The sequence below is a fragment of the Leucopleurus acutus genome (genome assembly GCF_964270905.1).
Source record: "Leucopleurus acutus genome assembly, chromosome: 13".
Taxonomy (NCBI): Eukaryota; Metazoa; Chordata; class Mammalia; order Artiodactyla; family Delphinidae; genus Leucopleurus; species Leucopleurus acutus.
The window spans coordinates 43,517,497-43,542,030 of record NC_139155.1 but is presented as its reverse complement, the minus strand read 5'-3'; the positions used below and the strand labels follow the sequence as shown (position 1 = coordinate 43,542,030).

General features: G+C 39.4%; 1 protein-coding gene and 1 long non-coding RNA gene across 2 annotated transcripts in view; one reads left to right on the top strand and one right to left on the bottom strand.

Annotated features, from left to right (window-relative positions):
• LOC309970932 overlaps positions 1–24,534 on the bottom strand; it is a 371,169-nt gene that overhangs the window by 48,868 nt on the left and 297,767 nt on the right. The window lies entirely within an intron of this gene.
• Positions 7,278–24,534, top strand: part of MEP1B (meprin A subunit beta) — a gene marked incomplete at both ends in the record, with an annotated part of 66,522 nt that continues 49,265 nt past the window's right edge. Inside the window, 9 exons of the mRNA XM_082853051.1 lie at positions 7,278–7,340; positions 9,373–9,391; positions 10,244–10,288; positions 10,371–10,414; positions 13,575–13,653; positions 20,552–20,669; positions 21,388–21,566; positions 23,332–23,550; positions 24,251–24,403. Of these exons, the coding sequence (XP_082709177.1) occupies positions 7,278–7,340; positions 9,373–9,391; positions 10,244–10,288; positions 10,371–10,414; positions 13,575–13,653; positions 20,552–20,669; positions 21,388–21,566; positions 23,332–23,550; positions 24,251–24,403 (919 nt within the window). The remainder of the gene's footprint in view (positions 7,341–9,372; positions 9,392–10,243; positions 10,289–10,370; positions 10,415–13,574; positions 13,654–20,551; positions 20,670–21,387; positions 21,567–23,331; positions 23,551–24,250; positions 24,404–24,534) is intronic.

Genomic DNA, 24,534 nt, shown 5'->3' with positions numbered 1-24,534 from the left:
GAAACAAAAAGCCAACGCAGGGGAAAACAGGCTGGATGACGCACATTGTGTTGGGCACATGGAAAGTGCCACCTGCTAGTTGTTAAACCAGATTAGTTGCACTTTAGTGATTGTATCTCAGGGCCTATAACAGTGTCATCTTAGCTGACCCAAATAGCCAATGATCCATGCTCTCAACTTACATGTTTTTGAGGAAAAGCACTTATGTGATTGCTTGCGATGTGAACTGATTTAGCTGCTTTTCTCATTCCATGAAAAAACACCATATTTACTTAAAGAACAACTGACAAACTATGGTTATTGGGTATTCGGCTGAAATTTTCTTGAAATTGAATGGAGTGAGCTTACACTGAATACATTCATATTGACGAGTGGCTTTTAAACTGTGTTAGTGTCGGGCATACACAACCCCACCCTCGGGAAGTACTCTTATGTCATTTTGCACGTAAGTCTGATTTGGTCCAACCAAACCATGAAGCGTTGATGTGTACACAGGAAACCCGTAACAATAGATCACAACAAAGCCTTACATTTCTTCCCAGTGGGAAATGTTTGTTCTTATTGGACAAAAACACTCAGGACAAAAACATGTGGTTTTGTTGGCTTCTGTGCCCATAAAAAAATGCTGTGCGCTTAGTGGCATTGGGGCAGGCTTACGGAAATTAGAGCATTTTCTAGATACTGATTTTCCATAGTTCATTCCCATTTCTCCCAACAAATGTTTACCAAGCACCTATTAAGTGCCAAGTATTGGAGTTACAAATTTTAATGAGACTGATTTCAGTTAGTTACTCGGGAGAGGAAGATTTGTAAATAATAACTATACTTTTGGGTCATGAGTACCATACATAAGTGCAACCAAAGCATGAAGAAGGAATGATTCATCCCTTCTTCCAGGTGTTTGCAGGCCTGAGCTACAGAGGAGTAGACTGGACTGGAGTTTGAGGGCATTAAAACTCTTGAGCAATCTCATGAAGTAGATGAACGGGTATCAGTGGATGCCCACTCTGGACCTGTTGGAGCTTGGGGTGAATTCTTAAGGGCACCAAGCCAGCTGAACTCGATTAGGGTTGCAGAACTTTCTGAGCCACCTGTTGATCCTTTTGTAGTGATGGCAGGATGCTGTTTATTTCATCATGCTGTAGCGATTTCCTCCCCTCAGTTTCTTTGTGGGCTGCCTCTTAGCAGAAGAGCTCCCTCTATGAAACCAGTGCAGAGATTTGAAGAAGGATCATTCTGTGTAGGAATAGAATTGTTCCTCACTCCCTCAGCCAGATGGCTTCTTGACATCTCAAAGGTTACTCCCAGTCCTTTGATCAAAGGTGTGACTGCATTGTCATTCATGGTCCTTGTGAACTATGATACATAACATCTTTGTCTTCAGCCAGGGGTGTAGCTGACAATCAAGCCACTTGTATTAAGTGGCAACAGTAGTCACCTCTAGCATGACCAGTGGCCATCCCATAAACAGGTGATCTTGAAGAGTCTGGCAATAAAAGAAGAGCAGTAAAAAGGTAACCATCACAGGATGATTCATTTCCTGTGTTAACCTGGCTAGGCCACAGTGTCCAGATATTTGGTCAAATATAAGCCTAAATGTCCCTGTGAAAATATTTTTAGATGATATTAACATGTAAATCAGTAGCCTTTGAGTAGCAGATTACTCTCCGTACTGTGGGTGAGCCTCATCTAATCAGTTGAAGGGTTGAAGAGACAAAAGACAGAGGTCCCCAGAAGAAGAGGAGATCCTGCCAGCAGACTGCCTTTGAACTCAAGCTGCAACATCAACTTTTCTCTTGGTCTCCAACCTGCCGGCCCACTCTGCAGAGTTTGGACTGGCAAGCCTCCACAATGATGTGAGCCAATTCCTTAAAATAAATTTCTTTATCTATATATACATCCTATCGGTTCTGTTTCCCTGGAGAACACTGACTGATACAGTAACTTACCACAATTTTGAAAAATGGGGTAAGAGACAGTAATGTGGGGAGGGGCTTAGAAGATCTGTGTGAAGAACATGATTTAGTCTGTTCAGCACCAGGGTGTGCAGATGTCCTAGGAGCTCTTCTGCCCTTCACTTGGCTGGACCCCTATTGAATTTGTGTCCCCCTAGATGCCCAGGGACTTCTCTAGTCACCACATCCCCCCATTCTTTTCCTTTTTCCTAGATCCATTTAATTAAATTTAAATTTATGTACCTCCCCAGCATGTTATAGAAGTGCTTATAAGATTTCATAAAAAGTTAGCATTGGGAAATTAATGAAATAACTTACAAAACTTTTTTTTCATCCAGTTTTATTGCGATATAATTGACATACAGCACTGTGTAAGCTTAAGGTGATTTGCCTACATACATAATGATTTGAGTTACATACACTGTGAAATAATTATCACAGTGTTTGGTGAACACCCATCATCTCACATAGATACAAAATTAAAGAAGCAGAAAAAAATAGTTTTCCTTGTGATGAGAACTCTTAGGGTTTACTCTCAACTTTCATATAGAACTCATAGCAACGTTCATTATATTTACCATGTTGTACATTACATCCCTAGTACTTATTTATTATTATTTTTTTAAATAAATTTATTTATTTATTTTATTTTTGGCTGCACTGGGTTGGTCTTCGTTTCTGTGCGTGGGCTTTCTCTAGTTGCGGCTAGCAGGCTTCTCATTGCAGTGGCTTCTCTTGTTGCGGAGTACGGGCTCTAGGCGTGCGGGCTTCAGTAGTTGTGGCACACAGGCTCAGTAGTTGTGGCATGCGGGTTTGGTAGTTGTGGTTCACAGGTTCTAGAGCGCAGGCTCAGTAGTTGTGGTGCACGGGCTTAGTTGCTCCGTGGCATGTGGTATCTTCCCGGACCAGGGCTCAAACCCGTGTCCCCTGCATTGGCAAGCAGATTCTTAATCACTGTGCCACCAGGGAAGCTCCCTAGTATTAATTATCTTTTTTTTTTTTTAAGTGAAAGCAAGTTTATTTAGAGAGATACACATTCCATGGACAGAATGTGGACCCTCTCAGAAGGTGAAAGCAGATTTTATTTATCTCATACCTGGAAGTTTGTGCCTTTTGACTGCCTTCATCCAATTCCCCCTCCTCCCACCCTCTGCCTCTGGGTACCACAAATCCGATCTCTTTTTCTATGAGTTTGTTTGTTTTTGAAGTGTACTTGACCTACAGCACTATGTTAGTTCCTGTTGCACAACATAGTGATTCAATATTTCTATACATTTCAAAATGATCACCACTACACGTCTAGTTATCACCTGTCACCAGATAAACATATTACATAGTTATTGACTATATTCCCCGAACTGTACACTTCATACCCATGACTCATTTATTTTGCAGCTGGAAGTCCACACCTCTTAATCTCTCTCACCTATTTATTTCTTTCCCCCACCTCATCTCCTCTGGCAACCACCTGTTTATTCTCTGTATCTATAACTCTGTTCCTGGAAAACTATTTTTTTGCGGGGGGGGAGGGAGAGTCAGGTGACGGAAACAGGCACTACAAGAAGAAAGATACAAAGTCTTTTGGATCTTTGTTGCAATCTCTCTGTACTATTTCCTGTTAAGAAGTTTTTTACACTCATGATCTGCTACCCTCAGGTCTAGAATGTACTCATATTCCATGGGGATCTTGAGAATCGCACTCCTAAGAGAAATATGCTTTCCTGATAGTTTAAGAGGGCTTTCAGAGCAATCCATAAGGCCTAGAATCTCCAGCACTGGGTCTCTTGTTCACAGATGCCTGTTCCTTCCATATTACCTGGGAGAAAGGAAGACCAGAGGAGGACCAGCAACCGGAGGCAGACATTTTCCTGGGATCCAACTTCAGATTCCATGATGAGCTTGAAAAAGTTTCCTAGGGGTGGCGTACAAGTGAGGGAAACTGGAGGTGTGTTAGACAAGCCAAGTGTAGCTTCTGCATTAAAGAGCATCACTGACAACCCCAGAAAGAAGGAAATGTAAAAGATATCCATTAACTGTAGTCAAAACACATTATATTTGGATTTCAGCCATGCCTCCATGACTTTCTGTGAGATTCGTAGCAAGGCTCTGTCCATATGCTGTAATTAGGGTCCAAAACAGACTCCAACAGTCCTGTAGGAACTGTTGCTTCTTATCTGCCCGCTTCCAATTTGCTAACTTCGAATGTGAGCTGCTTGTCCCGACACATAGAATGCAGTCAGGAGTCTCAGTTTCACATCTCAGCTCACAAAAAGAGATGTATATAATAAATACCTTTATTTTTTTGTAACCATAACTATTATTTTGGGTCTCTATCCACATAAGTGGGAGATATTTAATCGCAGCCAATTCAGGATTTCCATCTTTTACCCCTAGGCTTGTGCCTAAACTTAACAGCTGAGGTCCCATCTGCTCCTGATGTCATGTGTCCTCACAAGCATCCTCTGAAACATCCATCCCTCTGTCTGGTCCCTTGTTGTCATTCTGTGCAGTCTGCTGTGGAGACATTCTTTTTTTTTTTTTTTAAAAAATAGATCTTTATTGGAGTATAATTGCTTCATGATACTGTGTTAGTTTCTGTTGTACAACAAAGCGAATCAGCCATATGCATACATATGTCTCCATATCCCCTCCCTCTTAAGCCTCCCTCCCACCCTCCCTATCCCACCCCTCTAGGTCATCGCAAAGCACCAAGCTGGTCTCCCTGTGTTATGCTCCTGCTTCCCACTGGCCAACTATTTTACATTCGGTAGTGTATCTATGTCGATGCTACTCTCACTTTGCCCTAGCTTCCCCCTCCCAACCTGTGTCCTCAAGTCCATTCTCTATGTCTACATCTTTATTCCTGCCCTGCCACTAGGTTCATCAGTACCATTTTTTTTAGATTCCATATATATGCGTTAGCATACAGTATTTGTTTTTCTCTTTCTGACTTACTTCACTCTTTATGACAGACTCTAGGTCCATCCACCTCACTACAAATAACTCAATTTCATTTCTTTTTATGGCTGAGTAATATTCCATTGTATATATGTGGCACATCTTCTTTATCCATTCATCTGTCAACGGACATTTAGGTTGATTCCATGTCCTGGCTATTGTAAATAGTGCTGCAGTGAACACTGTGGTACATGTCTGGTTTTGAATTATGCTTTTCTCAGGCTACATGCCCAGTAGTGGGATTGCTGGGTCATATGGTAGTTCTAGTTTTAGTTTTTTAGAGAACCTCCATACTGTTTTCTATAGTGGTTGTATCAACTTACATTCCCACCAACAGTGCAGGAGGGTTCCCTTTTCACCACACCCTTTCCAGCATTTATTGTTTCTAGAGATTTTGATAATGGCCATTCTGACCAGTTTGAGGTGATCTCTCATTGTAGTTTTGATTTGCATTTCTCTAATAATTAGTGATGTTCAGCATCTTTTCATGTGCCTCTTGGCCATCTGTATATCTTTCTTGGTGAAATGTGTATTTAGGTCTTCCGCCCATTTTTTAATTGGATTGTTTGTTTTTTTGATATTGAGCTCCATGAGCTGTTTGTATATTTTGGAGATTAATCCTTTGTCTGTTGTTTCATTTGCAAATATTTTCTCCCATTCTGAGGGTTGTCTTTTTGTCTTGTTTATGGTTTCCTTTGCTGTGCAAAAGCTTTTAAGTTTAATTAAGTTCCATTTGTTTATCTTTGTTTTTATTTCTGTTACTCTAGGAGGTGGGTCAAAAAAGATCTTGCTGTGGTTTATGTCAAAGAGTGTTTTTCCTATGTTTTCCTCTAAGAGTTTTATAGTGTCTCATCTTACATTTAGGTCTTTAATCCATTTTGAGTTTATTTCTGTGTATGGTGTTAGGTAGTGTTCTAAATTCGTTCTTTTACATGTAGCTCTCCAGATTTCTCCAGCACCACTTACTGAAGAGGCTGTCTTTTCCCCATTGTATGTTCTTGCCTCCTTTGTCATAAATTAGGTGACTGTATGCACGTGGGTTAATCTCTGGGCTTATTCCTATCCATTTGGCCCCTCAGACCTGGTAGCTTTCTTTGATACTTCTGGGCCACTCTTGGCTTCTTAGGAGTTATTCTCCTCCGCTGAAGACATGCTTTCTTTTGTAGAGTATTGCTGTTTCCTTGGATCTTTTTTTTAGTCTTTTTTAGAAAAATTAATTACTTAATTATTTTTTGGCTGTGTTGGGTCTTTGTTGCTGCATGTGGGCTTTCTCTAGCTGTGGTGAGCGAGGGCTACCCTTCATTGTGGTGCGCAGGCTTCTCATTGCAGTGGCTTCTCTTGTTGAGGAGCATAGGCTCTAGGCATGCAGGCTTCAGTAGTTTTGGCGCACGGGCTTCGTTGCTCCGTGGCATGTGGGATCTTCCCAGACCAGGGCTCGAACCCGTGTCCCCTGCATTGGCAGGTGGGTTCTTAACCACTGAGCCACCAGGGAAGCCCCTACATGTCTTTTCATATCCTTTTTATTAGCACAGAATGGAGCAAAGACCAATCTTGAGTGGGGAAGGAAATACTGAGGGGAAAAATTCGTATTTCAAAAATATTACCCTGCATCACACTTAAGTTGAGAGTGAAAGTGTGGGAAATGAGAGAGTAGGTTGTCTCTAAAGAGAAATTACCCCAAGAGGAAAAAGAAAGAATTGAGAGATGGATTGGGGACACTAGTTTTTCAGAAAACCAGTGACCCTTCCCAGTCTTTTACTCTAACTCCCACTTGACTTTGCTTGATGGGAATTTTCAGGAGAGATGTATGTTGCTGTTTTGCTATTGCCACTTTATATGTGAATATCAAATATGCCAAGTTTCTAGGACATTAATGGATTTTGTATTGTAATTCAATACATTTTTATTAAATGAATGAACAATAAACAGCCATGGACATACATGGATATATTAAAGCAGCTCAGGGCTACAAGGGCAGAAAGAGCTTCACAAATGTTTCCATTTGAAAGATTGAGTTTAGAAATTAATTGGATTTTTTTCCCTCAAATGGCACTTAATAATCTTGGGGACCAGTATTATACATTAGAGAACTTATTAACAGGTCTCAGCCAGGCACTTGGCTATTGAATGTTGACACAGGAGAAAAAAAAAAACCAACACACAAAATAACAACCAATAAACTCTGCAGAACAGTGTTAAGGATACTGGACTTTAACTTTTTGATTGGAGGTATTACTACTGCAGTGGGCTGACCTGCCAGATGGATCATTAAGATCAAAGGCTATACGTTATGATGTTTGCCTTTTAAAAAGTAAATGCTACTCTGAATTTCATAGTTTGCAACTTTCAGCTGGAAGTGACAGCATGGATTCTTGGTATCTGCCTTCATTTCTTTTCTTTGCTGCCCTCCTCCGGGTTTTTGGCTTGGTAAGAAAACAATGTATGGAAAACAGAAAAATTGGGGGTAGTTGATACTGATTATTAAAGAACAACCTGTTCGTTCGTTTTTTGTTTTTTAAGGAATTTCAAAGTATCAATGAAATAAACGTTTCTTTTTGGCGAGCAGGGACAAGCAGGGTACTGGGAGTGAGAAGACCCACCAGAAGGAAAGTCAGGGACACTGACATAAAGTTATGTTTTATCTTCAGTTTCATTGCTGTGTAACAAGTTTTCTTTTCATAAGATGGAAAATGTGAAATTTGAAAATCGTTCCATTTTTACTGCGGAATGTGACACATATTGCTGTTACAGTAATGTGAGACATGACGGAGTGAATGATGAATGTCACAGGCACAGCAAATACTTACGTTTTGTAGCATGGGATTTCTTTTCTGCTTCTTCATCAGGTTAGACCTATCTTTCTACAGTGACAGGTAGTTGGTACCACAGACCAACTTGAGGTTTGTTTTATTTATTTATTTTTAATTTTTATTGGCGTGTAGTTGATTTACAATGTTGTGTTAGTTTCAGGTGTACAGCAAAATGAATCAGTTATACATATATAGAGAGCCACTCTTTATTTATTTTTTTTAAGATTCTTTTCCCATATAGGCCATTACAGAGTATTGAGTAGAGTCCCCTATGCTATACAGCAGGTTCTTATTAGTTATTTATCTTATATAGATATGTGTATATGTGTGTATGTCAATCCCAATCTCCCAATTTATCCCTCCCCTCCTTATCCCCTGGTAACCATAATCACGTTTTTGTTTTTTTTTTGTTTTTTCATAATCAGGTTTTAAATGAAGTTTCAAGTGACTGGGGGGGAACCTTTAGTTGTGATTTTTAAATAACAATTATTATGTTGAGCTGATATTCTGTGAACAGAACTACAGCAGTGAGAACAGGAGATACTATTGAAGACTTATTAAAACTGTAATTATGAACAAATACTTGATGACTTTTTTCAGGAGGTGTGTTGGCATTCCTCTGTGAGTGTGTGCCTGTGTGTGGCCAAGTGTGAGGCAATCAAGGCACTAATTAATATCAAAAAGGATGGTCATCATCCAACCAGTTATTCCCATGCTTGTCAAACACCCCAACTGATTCTAGTATCTATATTCTAGTATCTACAGGTAAGTATTTAAATAAAAATTGTACCTTACATTTGTATGACAAGTTTACCAAGTTCTTTCACATTACATCATATAACCATCATAATACCCAGGCAAAGCAGGCACTGACCATATTATACAGATATTCTGAGTATCAGGAAGGTGAACTGACTTGCTGTTAGTTGGTAGAAGCAGGAATAAAACCCAGACCTACTGTCTACCAGTCCCATGAGCTTTTTAAACTAGACTTCACTAAGAAATCTCAGGTTTACTTAGTTTTTGCCATTGTGTATGTGGTCTGGGTTTCATTTCATCACCTGTAGCGAATCTGTTTTCAGAAGGTTTTTTTTTTTCCCACTTGCAAAGTATAGCCATAGATTTTTTTTTCTGGAGTATTTGGTATTGACTTTGAAGGTGGAGTCTTGAGAGAAATGTGAAAGTAAACCATGGTTAATGAGGTCTTCAATAAAATTTTCGTTTTAAAGGATCATGAAAAATTATAATATTTCAATATTGGGAATAAATTATTAGGTTTTTCAAGCATAGCTCCATGAATTCTTTAGAATCATGTTCACTTTAAATCATGTTTAAAGTGAACACTTAATTGAGGGCAGGACTCTTATGTTCTGCCTTCTTTTCAACCTGTGAAGTTGGTTTCTTGTTTCTTTCACCTTCAAATCCATACAACAGGCTGTTTCATTTTTTATATGAAATAAGAAGACCCTTGGGTCAAAAAGTTATCTTAGACTCTGCTTTAGTTCTCTTGGGATTTTGCCAGAAAGCTATCCATAATATTAGGGAAAAAAGAAAACCCCAGAAATGGTTAGATATAAATTGGAATCAATAAGACCATTTATTTCGTGGGCATCATAATAATATATCTTTTGTATGTGTTTGTTTCCCAGCCAACCCCAGAAATCTTTGGTGAGTCTATTTTGAGTTTTGCCCTATGTTATAATAAAAAAAGGTTATGTGAATAATAGAACAACAGAACAGAAGAACTTAGGACACATTTAATGCTAAGCACAGTGCATAATTGCATATGCATTATTGCATAATTGCATTGAACTTTGATCAAGCGCTGGCTTCTTTTGACTTATTGAGGAACGTTTTATTGTTTCTGCTCCAGCGTTCCACCTACTCAGCAAAAAAAAAAAATAAGTGGTGGTATAAGAAAGTCCAAACACAGTGACTGACATATCAGCATCCCATAAAATGCCTACTATTATTATTTTTGTTATTTTGTGTCAAATCAAATGGACCTGATGTCTGTCCTATTCAGTTGTACACTTAGAGACTTGGCCATATTATCTACCCCTTTGCAACTTAAGAATAATTCAAATATAAATTAGGAATTTTGCTTGAGAGTTCCAAGGTACACTATTAGCAAGGAATATAAATATATGGATATATTGTACTGGTTTGACCAAATTTAAATATTTGCTTCCTATTTAATCTAGTCATCTAATCTAGTCTTTCAAGTTAAGCTTAATATTATATGGAATGACCAATTTCTTATTCCTGAAGTTATTTGGCATACAAGGGACATGGGTAAAACAAGAGTGTATATGCAAAAGCCCCATAGCCCCAAGCCTGGCTCATGGGAGGTCTCAATCAATCGATCAATCAATCAATGAATCAATGTATGTTGAATCAGAACCTGGTACTCTCTTATCTGAGGCAAAAGAATCTTGCTTACTTCTAATTGGTAATTGATAAAGATTTTCTTCTTTCATAAACACAATGTTCAATGTGTTTTTGTTCTTTTTGTTAAAGATGTAGATGGTGGAATTGACCAGGATATATTTGATATCAATGAAGGTTTGTGGATTTTTTTTAATTCTTTATTAAGTGGGGAGTTTGAATCCAATTTGCTAACACAAATTTTTACCTTCCCTCTTAGATTTGGGACTGGATCTTTTTGAGGGAGACATCAGACTTGATGGGGTGAGTTGAAACAATGCAAGGAAAGACCTTCAATTAACCACTGCAAGCTAAAACAGAGTATCTGAGAATGATGGGACAACATGGGCTTTGTTAAGGCCAACTATCTCTAAGGGTGTAGAATCATAGTTGACACATTTAGTCAATGAATACTTTATACTCTAAGGAATTCATATAATAGTATCTTCGTCATTCATTACTCAGATTTGTGTGTGGTTAAAACCACCGTCACTCACCTGGTATGCTTTGGTCTTATTGATCTGACTGATTTTCATTATGGGAACAATATGATATTTTCATTTTTAAATAGAACCTCACTGATTAAAGCCAGTTGAAGCAAAATTAAACTGAATTTGTAAATTCAATGAATCAGGTTTTTACCATAAGAGAAAGGTTTTGTGACTCCTACTCTGACAGCTGAGAATAGAGTTGCCACATAAAGATCTTCCCAAACTATCATAAAGAGTACTGGTTCTGGGGCTTCCCTGGTGGTGCAGTGGTTGAGAGTCCGCCTGCCGATTCAGGGGACACGGGTTCGTGCCCCGGTCTGGGAAGATCCCACATGCCGCGGAGTGGCGGCCCGTGAGCCATGGCCGCTGAGCCTGCGTGTCCGGAGCCTGTGCTCCGCAACGGGAGAGGCCACAACAGTGAGAGGCCCGCGTAATGCAAAAAAAAAAAAAAAGAGTACTGGTTCTTACCTAGCCTTCATGGCACACAGGTGAACACAGGTACCTTACATGTAGTTTAAGGGAGCTTAAACATTCCTCAACCCCCACTGTGAACTTCAACTCAAGAAACAGAGCTGCAGTGTCTGAGGTTTAGTCCTTGGTCTGCTCTTCTCTCCTTGATCCTACCCTGTACCAGGGCTTGTCATCTCTGTGCTGATGACTCCCAATGTATAATTCTGGTTCATTCCTTCTCCTGAGCTCCTGACTTGTCTATCCCAATACTAATCCATCAGTTCCATTGGAATGTCTACAAGATACCTCAAACATAATGTGTCCTCAACTAAACTCTGATTTCTCATACAAGCTGTTCCTCCCTAGTTTTCCCTCTTAGTAAAGTAATCACCACTCCCTCTCCCCACTCCACTGAATAAGTAAAAAACCTAGGAGTCACCTTTGCTTCTTCCGTTTCCCTCACCCCACCATCCACTCCATCAGCAAGTTCTATCATTTCTATCTCCAAAGTATATATACTTCAAAGAATCCACTTTTCTCCTAATTTATCTGCTTCAAATGTTGCCCTCCTAGAATCTTTTCCACCCTGTCCCTGTCCCCTATCCCCTACAGCAAAGTGAACTTTTAAATAAGCAACACCACCATTTCACTTCCTGGCTTGAAACTCAACGGCTTCCTACCATATTTAGAATAATATCCAGATTTACCCACAGCCTTTAGGACTTTGCATGATTTAACTCCTGCCTATCTCTCCTCCCATCTCCTCTCTTCTTTGATCTCATCTCCTTAGGCCACTGGCCTCAAACATGCAAAATATACCAAGCATATTCCTACCTCAGAGCAGAGCAACTACTGTTTCCTCTGTCTGGAATGATCTTTCCAGAGCCCCTTTCAATACTGGCTCTTTCTTATCACTCTCATTTCACCTTCAATGTCATCCTTTCAAAAGCGTCCTGTCCTGACCTCTTTATCTAATACACTCCCCTAATCCCTTTATTCTTGTCCACATCTCCCTTTTTCATTTCCTCTGCTACTATTAAATATATCCTGTTTAAACTTAAAAAAATATTTATTTATTTATTTGGTTGCATAGGGTCTTAGTTGCGGCAGGTGGGCTCCTTAGTTGTGGCTCACCAGCTCCTTAGTTGTGGCTCACCAGCTTGTTAGTTGCAGCGTGTGGACTCTTAGTCGTGGCATGTGAACTCTTAGTTGCGGCATGCAGGTGGGATCTAGTTCCCTGACCAGGGATCGAACCCAGTCCCCCTGCATTAGGAGTGTGCAGTCTTATCCACTGTGCCACCAGGGAAGTCCTTAGACTGTTTTCTTACATGCTGTTTGTCTCCTCTACTAGAAAGAGCTCTAGGAAGGTAGAGACATTGGTAGTTTGGTTACCAATGGATCTCTGTTCTCTTGAACAGTGTTAATTTTGTTGGCTGGATGAATACATTAATGAAACATTATTAGCTTTCTATTATAAAAGTTGGGAGGGAGACACAAGAGGGAGGAGATATGGGGATATATGTGTATGCATAGCTGATTCACTTTGTTATATGTATAGCTGATTCTGCTTTGTTAAAGCAGAAACTAACACACTATTTTAAAGCAATTATACTCCAATAAAGATGTTAAAAAAATACTTGATGAAGAATGAATGGACCAGGAAAAAAAATTTTTCAAGTACTTTAAAATTGTTTGAAAACTTTGGTCCAGCTCATGTGTGACTTTTTTTCTGATATTATGAGATCAAGATGATTGAGGTTTTGCTATCACTTCCTTCTTGTATATTTTTAATCTCTAGTATAAGAAACTTGTCTATGAATCTACCATATTTATTGTCCAGTTTTCCAACAATCATTATTTACATGATTTTGCTTCAACTTTATCAACAAAATTAATGATAGAAATTAGTGATTTCCCATCAGCCAATCAGAGAATTGTGCATAAGCTGATCACATACCCTGTAACCACCCTCCCTCACCTGGTCTTTAAAAATGCTTTGCCGAAACACTTTGGGGAGCTCAGGGTTTTTTGGGGCCTGAGCCACCCATCTCCTTGCACGGCCCTGCAATAAACCTTTCTCTGCTCCAAACTCTGATGTTTCGGATTGTTTGGCCTCATTATGCGTCAGGCCCACGAACTTGCGCTATTACAAGGATATGTAAAAATATGAATAATTGAAGTGAAATGATAGGATTAAAGGAAATATTAATGCTTATCATTCTCCTTATTAAAAAACCCAGAAATAAAAAAAAAGAAAGAAAAAAACCCCCCCAGAAATTAGTGATTTCCTCCTAAAACCTTTGTTATAATATGATAAAAGTAGGTGTACACACACATGTGTACATGCACGCACACACCCTGGCAATTTGTTTAGGCTGGCTGGGAAAGCTTAAAACTTCCTTTATTTCTAGATTAACTATTGATTGTTTCATAAATTTTTGACTGATACATTCAATAAATCCTTTCCCACTTAATTTTGACAGGTACAAGAAAGAAATTCCATCGTTGGAGAAAGTTATAGATGGCCTCATACTATTCCATATGTTCTAGACGATAGCTTGGGTTAGTATGCACTTTGGAGTGCCCACAACTAATGTATGTTCCTGACAGAATATGATGACAGTATTTCCAAGGGAAGACTCACATGGCCTTTAAGGGTTTTTTTCTTTGTTGTTTTGTGTGGCTAAGTACACTTTAAAAAAAATAAGCAAAATGAAAAATGAACAGAACCTAAATGATTTTGTCTGAAATATTTGCTGAGTTTTGACCAATAAAGGGATGAATTCAACCAATATTTATGGAGAGCCTACTCTGTATTGGTTGCTTGGGACATAGATTTTAGGGAGCTAGTCTTTATTTTAAATCAGTGGTTTCATATATGTTCAGACTTTACATATGAGTTTGAAACATGAAACAACCAACCAAACAAAACTTTAGGAACTGTCATTATTTTACTAATATTTTATTTGAACAATTGAGGAACTTAAACAACAAGAACCCACTATCATCTTTTATCATCTTTTTGGTTTATAAAATAAATAATGTTTTAATACTAAAAAGTCAGAAGAACCTAATCCAAAAGAAAGGACAGCTATTCTGTATTAGAAATTTATTGTAATGGCAAGCTCTAACCATGGTCCCCATTTAGTAAAAATGATATCGTTGACCAGCATCAGTTTAGGAACTGCCATTTGGGAAATTTTTCCTTAAATATCATACATTTCAGTAGAGATTCAGATAAACCAAAAGCTAATTATAATAGAATGCAGTAAATGTAATGATTAGTGATATGTTCAAAATGTTATGGGAGCACACTGGAGGACGTTTAACTCAACCTAGATATAAAGGCATATGCATTAGGGAGCAGGTGACCCTATGCAGTAGGGCTGCCATGAAGCTTGTGCAAGTTGTACACCACACATAGGTGCCTGGGGAGGGGGCACAAGTGGGACTGAAATTAAGTTTGCATTATATTCATCATGAGCATTCATTTCTTTGCATGAAGTACTATTCATCCACCTGCCAAGCCAGCACTTGCAACATCTGCCCAGATGAGGTGCCCCTCCCTTTCTTTCTTTCTTTCAAGTATATTTGATTTACAATATTGTGTTAGTTTCTGGTGTACAGTGAGGTGGCCCTTTCTAATTCATAGAAAGGAACTATGGGGGCTAGTGCAGCCTCTGACAGCAAGGGAAGCGCGTTCTAGGCAGATGGATCACTATGTGCAAAGGCATGGGGAAAGGAAGAAAACCCCTGCTGGGAAGTAGGTTGAGCGCAGGGAGATAATGAAGTTGAACAGGTAGGCAGACTTCAGATTGGGAAGGACTTGAGTCTTCCCCATGTTAAAGAACGTGGTGTGTATACCAGTGGTAATGTGAAGCGGCTAAAGGTTTTAATTCAGAAGTGAGATTGTTATCACTCTGGTTGCAGTACAGAAGATGTATTATCAGTGGGACAGAAAGAGAGGAAGAAGATCTGTTAAACTCTTGAAGAAATTCAGGGAAAGATTAAAGAGTTTCTGAACCAAGACTCTCTCAGTGAGGATAGACAAGAGGGGATAATTCTAAGAGAGGCTTAGGAGACAATTAGATTTGGTGATTGGCTCCAAGAGATCAAGAAGAAGGTGAGTCTAGGGAAAGAAGTGCTAGTGTCCAAGATTATGTCTTAGACACCTGGGTGGATGGTAACACCTTTAACAAGAATAGGGAATATGTCTTGGAGAGGGTAGGATAGAGAAATGTGGTGGAAATTGGTTTTTGGCGTGTAGAATTTGAAATGCATCAGGCTCACTGTGGTGGAGATATCATATAATGGCTTGGTGTCTGATCTGGTCATTCAAGATAGAGAAATCTAACAGGGAGTTATTAAGGGTATAGGAGATGGTTGAAGCTATGGATATGGATGAGATTCTCACATAGTGCCTTGCATATAATGAGTACTTCATAGATAATGGATCTTATTGGATGACCCAGGAAGATTGTATTGTGTAAGAAGATGGCACAGAATGGAATTCAGCCTGGGAGAGCAACTTTTTGGCATTGATATAGACGGGAGATCTGATAGACTTTTTTTTTTTTTTTTTTTTTTTTCTGCAGTACGCGGGCCTCTCACTGTTGTGGCCTCTCCCGTTGTGGAGCACAGGCTCGAGACGCGCAGGCTCAGCGGCCATGTCTCACGGGCCCAGCCGCCCCGCGGCATGTGGGATCTTCCCGGACCGGGGCACGAACCCGCGTCCCCTGCATCGGCAGGCGGACTCTCAACCACTGCGCCACCAGGGAAGCCCTGATAGAGATTTTTGAGAAGGGAAGAATGGCCATTAAACAGATGAAAAACCAAGAGTACGGTAGAAAAAGCCAAAGCAACAGTAATTAATAGGATTAGAAGCTATAAAGAGCTTGTGTAACATCAGGCGAGAATGATGTTCATTGGCTTTTGGAACTGGGGAAAATCTGAAACATTTTATTAAAATTTAAAAAATTTCAGCTTTATTGAGGTATAATTGACATAAAATTATAAGATACTTAAATTGTAACTGTGGTGATTGGACATATGTATACATTGTGAAAGGATTCCCACATCGAGTTAACTAACACATCCATCACCTCACGTATTTCTCCTTTTTTTTGTGTGTGAGAACATTTATGTTCTACTCTCTTAGCAAATTTCCATTATGCAATACAGTACTATCAACTATAGTCACCATGTTTTACATTAGATTCTCAGATCTTATTTATTTTACAGTTGAAAGTTTGTACCCTTTTACCAACCTCTCCTTATTTAAATATTTATTTTTGATTTTGATTAAAAATTTTAAAATACTTTTGTTTCAAAATCATATATATGTATGTGTATAATACATATACATACATATATACACATATATATGTATGTATATATAGCTTAAAAACTTTATTCTCCTGTGTTCCGTGAAAGATCAGTGAGCTTTAATTTGACTGTATCTCTTAGGCTATTTATGCCATGTATTTTAACCAAAGTTATCCTAACCTTATGAGCTTTATGTACCTGTCTCTTTTTTTTTAATTTTTTGCTTTTTTAAAATTGAAATATAGTTGATGTACAATATTATATGTTACAGGTATACAATATAGTGATTCACAATTTTTATGGGTTATACTACATTTATGCTTATTATAAAATATTGGCTATATTCCCCATGTTGTACAATAGATCCTTGTAGCTTATTTTATACCTAATAGTTTGTACCTCTTAGTCCCCTACCCCTATCTTGCCCCTCCCCGCTTCCCTCTCCCCACTGGTAACCACTAGTTTGTTCTCTACATCTGTAAGTCTGTTTCTTTTTTTGTTATATTCACTAGTTTGTCCTACTTTTTAGACTCCACATATAAGTGATATCATACAGTATTTGTCTTTGACTTATTTCACTTAGCATAATGCCCTCCAAGTCCATCCATGTTGCTACAAAAGGCAAAATTTCATTCTTTTTTATGGCTGAGTGGTACTCCATTGTATATATACATATACCACATCTTCTTTATCCATTCATCTGTTGATGGACACTTAGGTTGCTTCCATATCTTGGCAATTGTCAATAGTACTGCTATGAACATTTGGGGTGCATGCATCTTTTCAAATTAATGTTTTTGTTTTTTTTTGGTTATATACTTAGGAATGGAATTGCTGGGTCATATGGTAGTTCTATTTTTAGTCTTTTGAGAAAACTCCAAACTGTTTTCCATATGAAATGCTGCCAGTAGGGCTTTAGTCTTTTAGCTTAAGCCTCAGGTATTATCTGGCTGTTAAGATGCAACTCACCTGAAAGGGGTAGAACTTGAAGCAATGGTGTATAGCTTCCTGTGAGTGAGTTACAGTTGCTTGCCTGAGTGCCAGATTTGAAGTGAGTGGTAAGGGGAAGTAGGGAGAGGAGGAAAGGGGTAAAAGGTGGGAATAGAAATGAAGACCAAGGTGCTAGGAGCAGGAAGGTGCTAACAAGGGGAAGATAATTCTAAACAGCTGCTTGCTTAACTCCTAGGCTTGTCTGGGACCTGCCTTGTCCTTCGGAGCCCGGGGATTTAGGTAACAGGATCCCTGGTGGAGCTCTTCTGCATCTGTGATGCAAAGTGAATTAAAGCCCTTGGTAAATAAAGGCACAGGGTAAATAAGGATCTTATCTTGGTAGAAAGCTATACTTTTTACAAAACTTTCACATTTATTCCCTTATTTGAGTCTCCAAACAATTCAACGCAGGATAGAAACTATCCTTATTAAGCTTTGATAAAAATCGAAGGCAAGCAAGCTCCTTTTACGTTCAGTTTAAAAACAGTCATGTGGTGGTTGGTATCATCATGCCTTATTTTAAGGAAGTGTTAGATCTGAAATAGTGACCCAAATGTGATACTTACAATACAGAAAATTTGGAAACAATTTAAATATTTGTCAATAGGAAGTTAGTTATGTATCTTACTGTCATATAATGTGGCCATTAAAATGGTAAAAACAATACTTACTGGGCTTCCCTGGTGGCGCAGTGGTTGAGAGTCCGCCTGCCGATGCAGGGGACATGGGTTCGTGCCCCGGTCCGGGAAGATCCCACATGCCACGGAGCGGCTGGGCCCGTGAGCCATGGCCGCTGAGCGTGCGCGTCTGGAGCCTGTGCTCCGCAACGGGAGAGGCCACAACAGTAAGAGGCCCGCGTACCGCGAAAAAAAAAAAAAAAAAAAAAACCCAAAAAAACAATACTTACTGATGAAGGAAGATTTTAAGATATATTATTTAGTGAAAAAATAGTTTATAATATATTATGTAGGCTGTGACTTTATTTTTTATAAAAATATGTGTATTATGTATGTACATATTCATAAGAAAAAAGTATGATAAATGTGGTTGATTATTTCTGGGTAAGATTTTATAATTTCTTTCTTTTTGTTTATATTTTCTAACTTACAATGAACATGTATTATTTGTGTGATATTGTAAAAGGTTGAATTCTGAGTGCCTCTTACAGATTCATGGATTTTAGGTCCCACATGTATCTTGTTCTTTACTTTCACCTAGACAGAGGCTTTCTGAATAATGTCTTTAAATGTTTGTGCAATGGACATGTAAGAAGGTAGGAAGGAAATAAACATTGGATAAATGCTCACTTTACAGTAGTGCCCCCTTATGCTCGGGGCATATGTTCCAAGACCCCCAGTGGATGCCTGAAGCTGTGGGTAGTACCAAATCCTATATATAGCATGTTTTTTCCTATACTACATACCTATGATAAAGTTTAATTGATAAATTAGGCACAGAAAGAGATAGTAACTAATAAGAAAAGAGAACAATTATAATACACTGTAATAAAAGTTAAGTGAATGTGGTCTCTCTCTCTCTCAAAATATTTTATTGTACTGTACTAACCCTTCTTGTGATGATGTGAGATGATAAAATGCCTGCATCATGAGATGAAATGAGGTGAATGACGTAGGCATTGTGATGTAACGTTAGGCTACTATTGACCTTCTGATGACACATCAGAAGGAGGATCATCTGCTTCGGGTGATGCTGGGTCACTGACCCATGGTGATGTTGATGATTGGGTGTTGGGAGCAGATAATGGATGTCCAGGGTTGGGGAGTCCCTGGTGGGATGGAGCGGCATGGCACAAGGTTTCGTCAAGCTCTCAGAGTGGCGTGCAACTTAAAAATTATGAATTGCTTATTTCTGGAGTTTTCCATTTAATATTTTTGGATCTCGGTTAACTGCAGGTAACTGAAACTGCAGAAAGCAAAACTACAGATAAAGGGAGACTACTGTACTTGGAACTTCACCTCTACTTTCTCTGCTATCCTCACAATATCCCTGTGAAGTTGATTTTAATTCCCCACTTAGCTGATCTGATGATAATACCAAAGCTCTAAGGGTAAATTAAATTGGCAAAGATTATGCATCAAAAATAAGTGGTGGGGCTTCCCTGGTGGCGCAGTGGTTGAGAGTCCGCCTGCCGATGCAGGGGACGCGGGTTCATGCCCCGGTTCGGGAAGATCCCACATGCCGTGGAGCGGCTGGGCCCGTGAGCCACGGCCGCTGAGCCTGCGCGTCTCGAGCCTGTGCGTCTCGAGCCTGTGCTCCACAACGGGAGAGGCCACAGCAGGGAGAGGCCCGCGTACCGCAAAATAAATAAATAAATAAAAAATAAGTGGTGAGGATAGGGGAGAACTTAGCTGTGTCTTGTTCCAAAGTCCACACACCATCTTCTCTGCCATACTGTCTCCCACCTCCCGGCAGACACCATCCTTCACTTCACCGTACTTGACCCCAGCTGTGACTGTCTCTCCATATGCACCTGATATAGCTCCTTCCTCCGGGTTGCCCTCTGAGCTTCTTTTCCTGAACGTCTTTGCTGCTTTCACACCTCTGCCATCTTTGAGCTCCATTCTATCTAACCTGTTAGCATCACTCAACTTGAAAGCAATGGTTCTTATTTGTGTTTTGGACCCGGAACTCACTTGCTCTCCCCAGAAAATGCACTTTGCAGAGATAGATATATATAGATATAGACGTAATTCTTTGTCTACTATTTCAACATATTCATGGTCCCTCTCATCTCAAGGTGCTCAGATTAAAAACTCTGCTGTGAGGCTTTAAATACATATTATAGCTTCTTAGATGAAGCATGTGACAGTGATTGTTCATTTTGGTTACCTGCGAACCAATGTATATGTTCTCTGAGGTAAGGAAATGCCCTTTTTGCTATTTGCACCTCTAATGACTCCAGGGAAATATATATGGGGTGAAAAAAAGCTACCTGAAGAACAACCAATTAATTGCATGTGATACTTGATCGGTGCTGTATACTAAGTTTTTAAAAAATAAAACACTAAATATTCATGGAGGGGCTAACTATGATAAACAATATATTGCATGGCCTGTTTCCATGGTGAACTGTTCAATGGTGGTAATTTTAATAAGTTTATTTTTGTTTGTTTTCTTCCTTCAGAAATGAATGCCAGGGGAGTTATCCTCAATGCATTTGAACGCTATCGCCTAAAAACATGCATTGACTTCAAGCCTTGGTCTGGAGAACCCAACTATATATCAGTGTTCAAGGGCAGTGGGTAAGTTGAAGAGTTGGTCTTCTAAGTGCTCTGATGAGAACTGTTGTGGCTGGGGCATTACATCACAGCAGTTGCCCTTGACCCTAACCTTGGGGGGGGTCGGGGGCTTCCATTGCTGTTTGCTGGATCTGTTTTCTTTAGCCATAAAAGAATATTTTCATACATGCAACCAGACTGCCAACGTTAAGACAAGGAAGGTGGGATCGCATGCCATCCACCCTATGACTCTGTGAACTTCAACCTGTTTGTCGTTTCTATACTCCTTATTTCTGCCTTCAAGTAAAACCCATCTGTATGCATGTGCACATGTATATTTAAATTTATTTTAACCTAAGAACTCTTACTACTTCAGTTAAGAAGGTGATAGTTATTTGACTCAAGGTCAGCAGTTCTGAATGGTTGCTATACCTATAAAACCCTTATTCAAGGACCATCTGAAAAATTTTGAAATTGCCGGAAAAGATCAGGACTTGGCTGCCTGGAGGATGACTCAGTCCTTTTTAAACATTTGGTGTCACAGCCCAAGTTCCCCAAAGGTCATCTTGTCTGGAAGTCTTTTCATACCGCACTGGGGTTTTGAGAGAAATACATGGTGTCCAAACATAAGTGAAGGATCTAGGTGGGTACCTAAGTGCATTAGGCATTAGGGATTTTGCCTTAGGACCTCCACCTGCATCAATATAAAACCCTCTCCCCCTTCTGTAAACCCTCCTGTAAGCTGCTGGTCTTCAGTGGGAAATAGGCGCATTGGGAAGCAAGAACTCTCCATCGGAAAGGGCTGTGACAGAATAGCAACAGTGCAACATGAGTTTCTCCACGCACTGGGATTCTGGCATGAACAGTCTCGGTCTGATCGGGATGACTATGTCAGCATAATTTGGGACAGAATTATTTCAGGTACATTTATCTTGTTTTCTTACATTGTTTTTTAAGTTAAATACTGAATTTCTAAACATGTGCCCTCTTCTGCCATTGGTGCTGTCTATCAATAATGGGAAAACTCTGATGTTTTGATCTTACTTGATTTGGCTCTAATTCAATAGGAGTTGAAGTGCCTGAAGGTTTTTGGTGAACAGTATTCCAGAACCCCAGTTTGAGCTGGATGTGATCTTAGAAACCAGTGTTTCCCGAAGATTATTTTATGTAGTGCCATTGCACAATTTGTTCAGGGGGATTGTGAGGAAAGGAATCTGATTTCCCAAAATTAATTTGGGAAATCCTAGGTTAAAAGAAATTAAACTTAGAGTTATTTACACTGCTGTACTGTTCAGTGTCTTTGCTAGACTAACATGAATTGTAAATCTCCAAGAGGAGCATTTCCCAAAATGACTTGATCATGCTTTTTTTTTTTTTCTTTTTGTGGAGCATTTGGATTTATTGTTCTTTTCTTAAAATTTTTTTTATTTTTTATTTTTTTAACATCTTTATTGGAGTATAATTGCTTTACAATGGTGTGTTAGTTTCTGCTGTATAACAAAGTGAATCAGCTATACATATATTCCCATATCTCCTCCCTCCTGCGTTTCCCTCCCTCCCTCCCTGTCCCACCCCTCTAGGTGGTCACAAAGCACCGAGCTGATCTCCCGGATTTATTGTTCTTTGTAGCCCATGTTGGGAAACACTGCAACAGCCTGAACTTTTCGTGACTTTGTGCTCAAAGTCAGAAAGGTTTTAATAACCCTGTCCGACTAGAATTCACATTTTCCGCAGTGACACTTAGTTTCCCAGTCCGTCCTGCCTCCATAGGGTATGGCGGGGGTGTGGGGGGGGAGCGGGAGGGGAAGGATGGCATCGCTATCAAGTGAGGCCAGTGAGGGCTGCTCTGCGCTGAGGGCCCCTGACATCACAATTCTAACATCACATTACTGCCCCTGGCCTCACCCCTACCCAGAGTCTGGGGGAAGGCACTGAAGCCAACTGAAAGATTTCTAGAACAAGAGAAGTGTTGAGCTTTAATCTATGGCCTCACTCTTTAAGATTTCCAATGTCTTATTTCTGTTAGAAACTTCTGCCTCGACTTGATAACACATCTTTATGCTTTGTTGATCAAATCTACCTTGTTGTGTCCGCAAAATCATTCGATTTCGCATTGCAGTCAGTGGCCCATTGGTATGATGCTAAGCGGTCAGGAATCTTCTCTAAATGTATTTATTTACATACATCTACACGTGTTCCAGAAACTAAGAATAACTAAGATAACTAAGAAATCACTGACGATGTCAATCCTTTCAATGACCACATTATCATTCCCAGGTCCTACCCCACCACACCTCCCAAAGTCCTCTTATTTTCATCTCCATCCACTGAGGATACTCTATCTCTCCTCATTGCCAATGACCCTGAGTGTTTCAACAACACTTTTTAGAATCCTTCTTTCCTTTAGCAGTTCTTAAAACCTTAGGCCAAATGCTAAAGTCCAACTTTGAGCTGAAATGAAACCTTAGATAAGTTCAGCGTGACAGCTGGTATCACAATTCTAAGTTTGAATAGTCTATTCTAAGATAGGAATATATGAAACACTCTTGAAATACCATAGAGTGTCAGTTGTAGCCAAGGTTGCACTGTTTATTATAGTCTTTATTTCTAAGTTAACAGTCTTTGGAGTAAGATAAACTAAATTTTGTGAACATCAAGTAATTAAAGATTTTTATCTATCATTTAGGCAAAAAGAACAATTTTGAATCCTATGATGACCGACAAACAGACTCCCTGAATGTTCCCTATGATTACAGCTCAGTGATGCACTATAGTAAAACTGCATTCCAGAATGGATCAGAACCAACAATTGTGACAAGAATCCCAGACTTCATGGATGTGATTGGCCAACGAATGGATTTCAGTGACTCTGATATCTTAAAGTTGAATCAACTGTATAACTGCTGTATGTGACAGGTTCTTTGAAATGACTTCTCCTCCTCTCTGCTCTGTAGGAAAACATTCTGTTCTGTGCCATTTTGCCAAGCATTGCTGGGTTTTCTGAAATTATAGTTAGATAATTGTTTGATAATAATAGTTTGATAGTTGAAGTTTGATATTCTGAAAGAAAGAAAACAAAACAAAACAGAATAGCCCCCAGATACCAGACTACAACATGGAAACAGCATTTTTCTTCTCACAAGTTCTGGGCTTTAGATATAAAAACAAACAGAGTCCTATAGCAGCATGAGCATGCCCCACTCAAGTTTTTGAAGCTGTTACTAATGCAAATGTGGACCAACTTGATATTCAAAACTCTTTTCAGCCCAAATGAGGTGTACAGTCATAATATAAATGGGATCAAATAATCGGGGTTGTGGTTTATTACTCTGAATAACTAGGGGAGTGTAGACTCAGGTTTCTATAATTAGTTAACCTGATAGACAAGACTTGGGGCAGGCAGCTTATACAGAACTACACAGTTGGTCGATTGTCTTGGTTTTGCAGATATCAAGAGATCTTGAAGCCACCATCACTCAGAATCAGTGACGAGTCCCCTTTAACGTCATCCTAGAATTCCTAGTGCTTCAGGATAATCTCAGTTTTTACTACTTAGATTATCATGTTATATATGAGCGTCAATAATTGTCTTTTTGCTTTGGTAGCCTCTTCCTTGAGCTTTATGGAGTCGTGCGATTTTGAACTGGAAAATGTGTGTGGTATGATTCAAAGTTCAGAAGATAGTGCTGACTGGCAACGGGTCTCCCAGGTTCCCGAGGGGCCAGAGAGTGATCACTCCAACATGGGCCGGTGCAAAGGTAACAGGAGTGAGATACTTCCAGATTTTACTCTCAGTGGTTCTAGCCTCTTTCTTTGCTGTGAAATACTGGGATTTGAGTTCTTATTTTTATTAGAATTATTAATGATAGCCCACTCGTGCTGTTCAGGA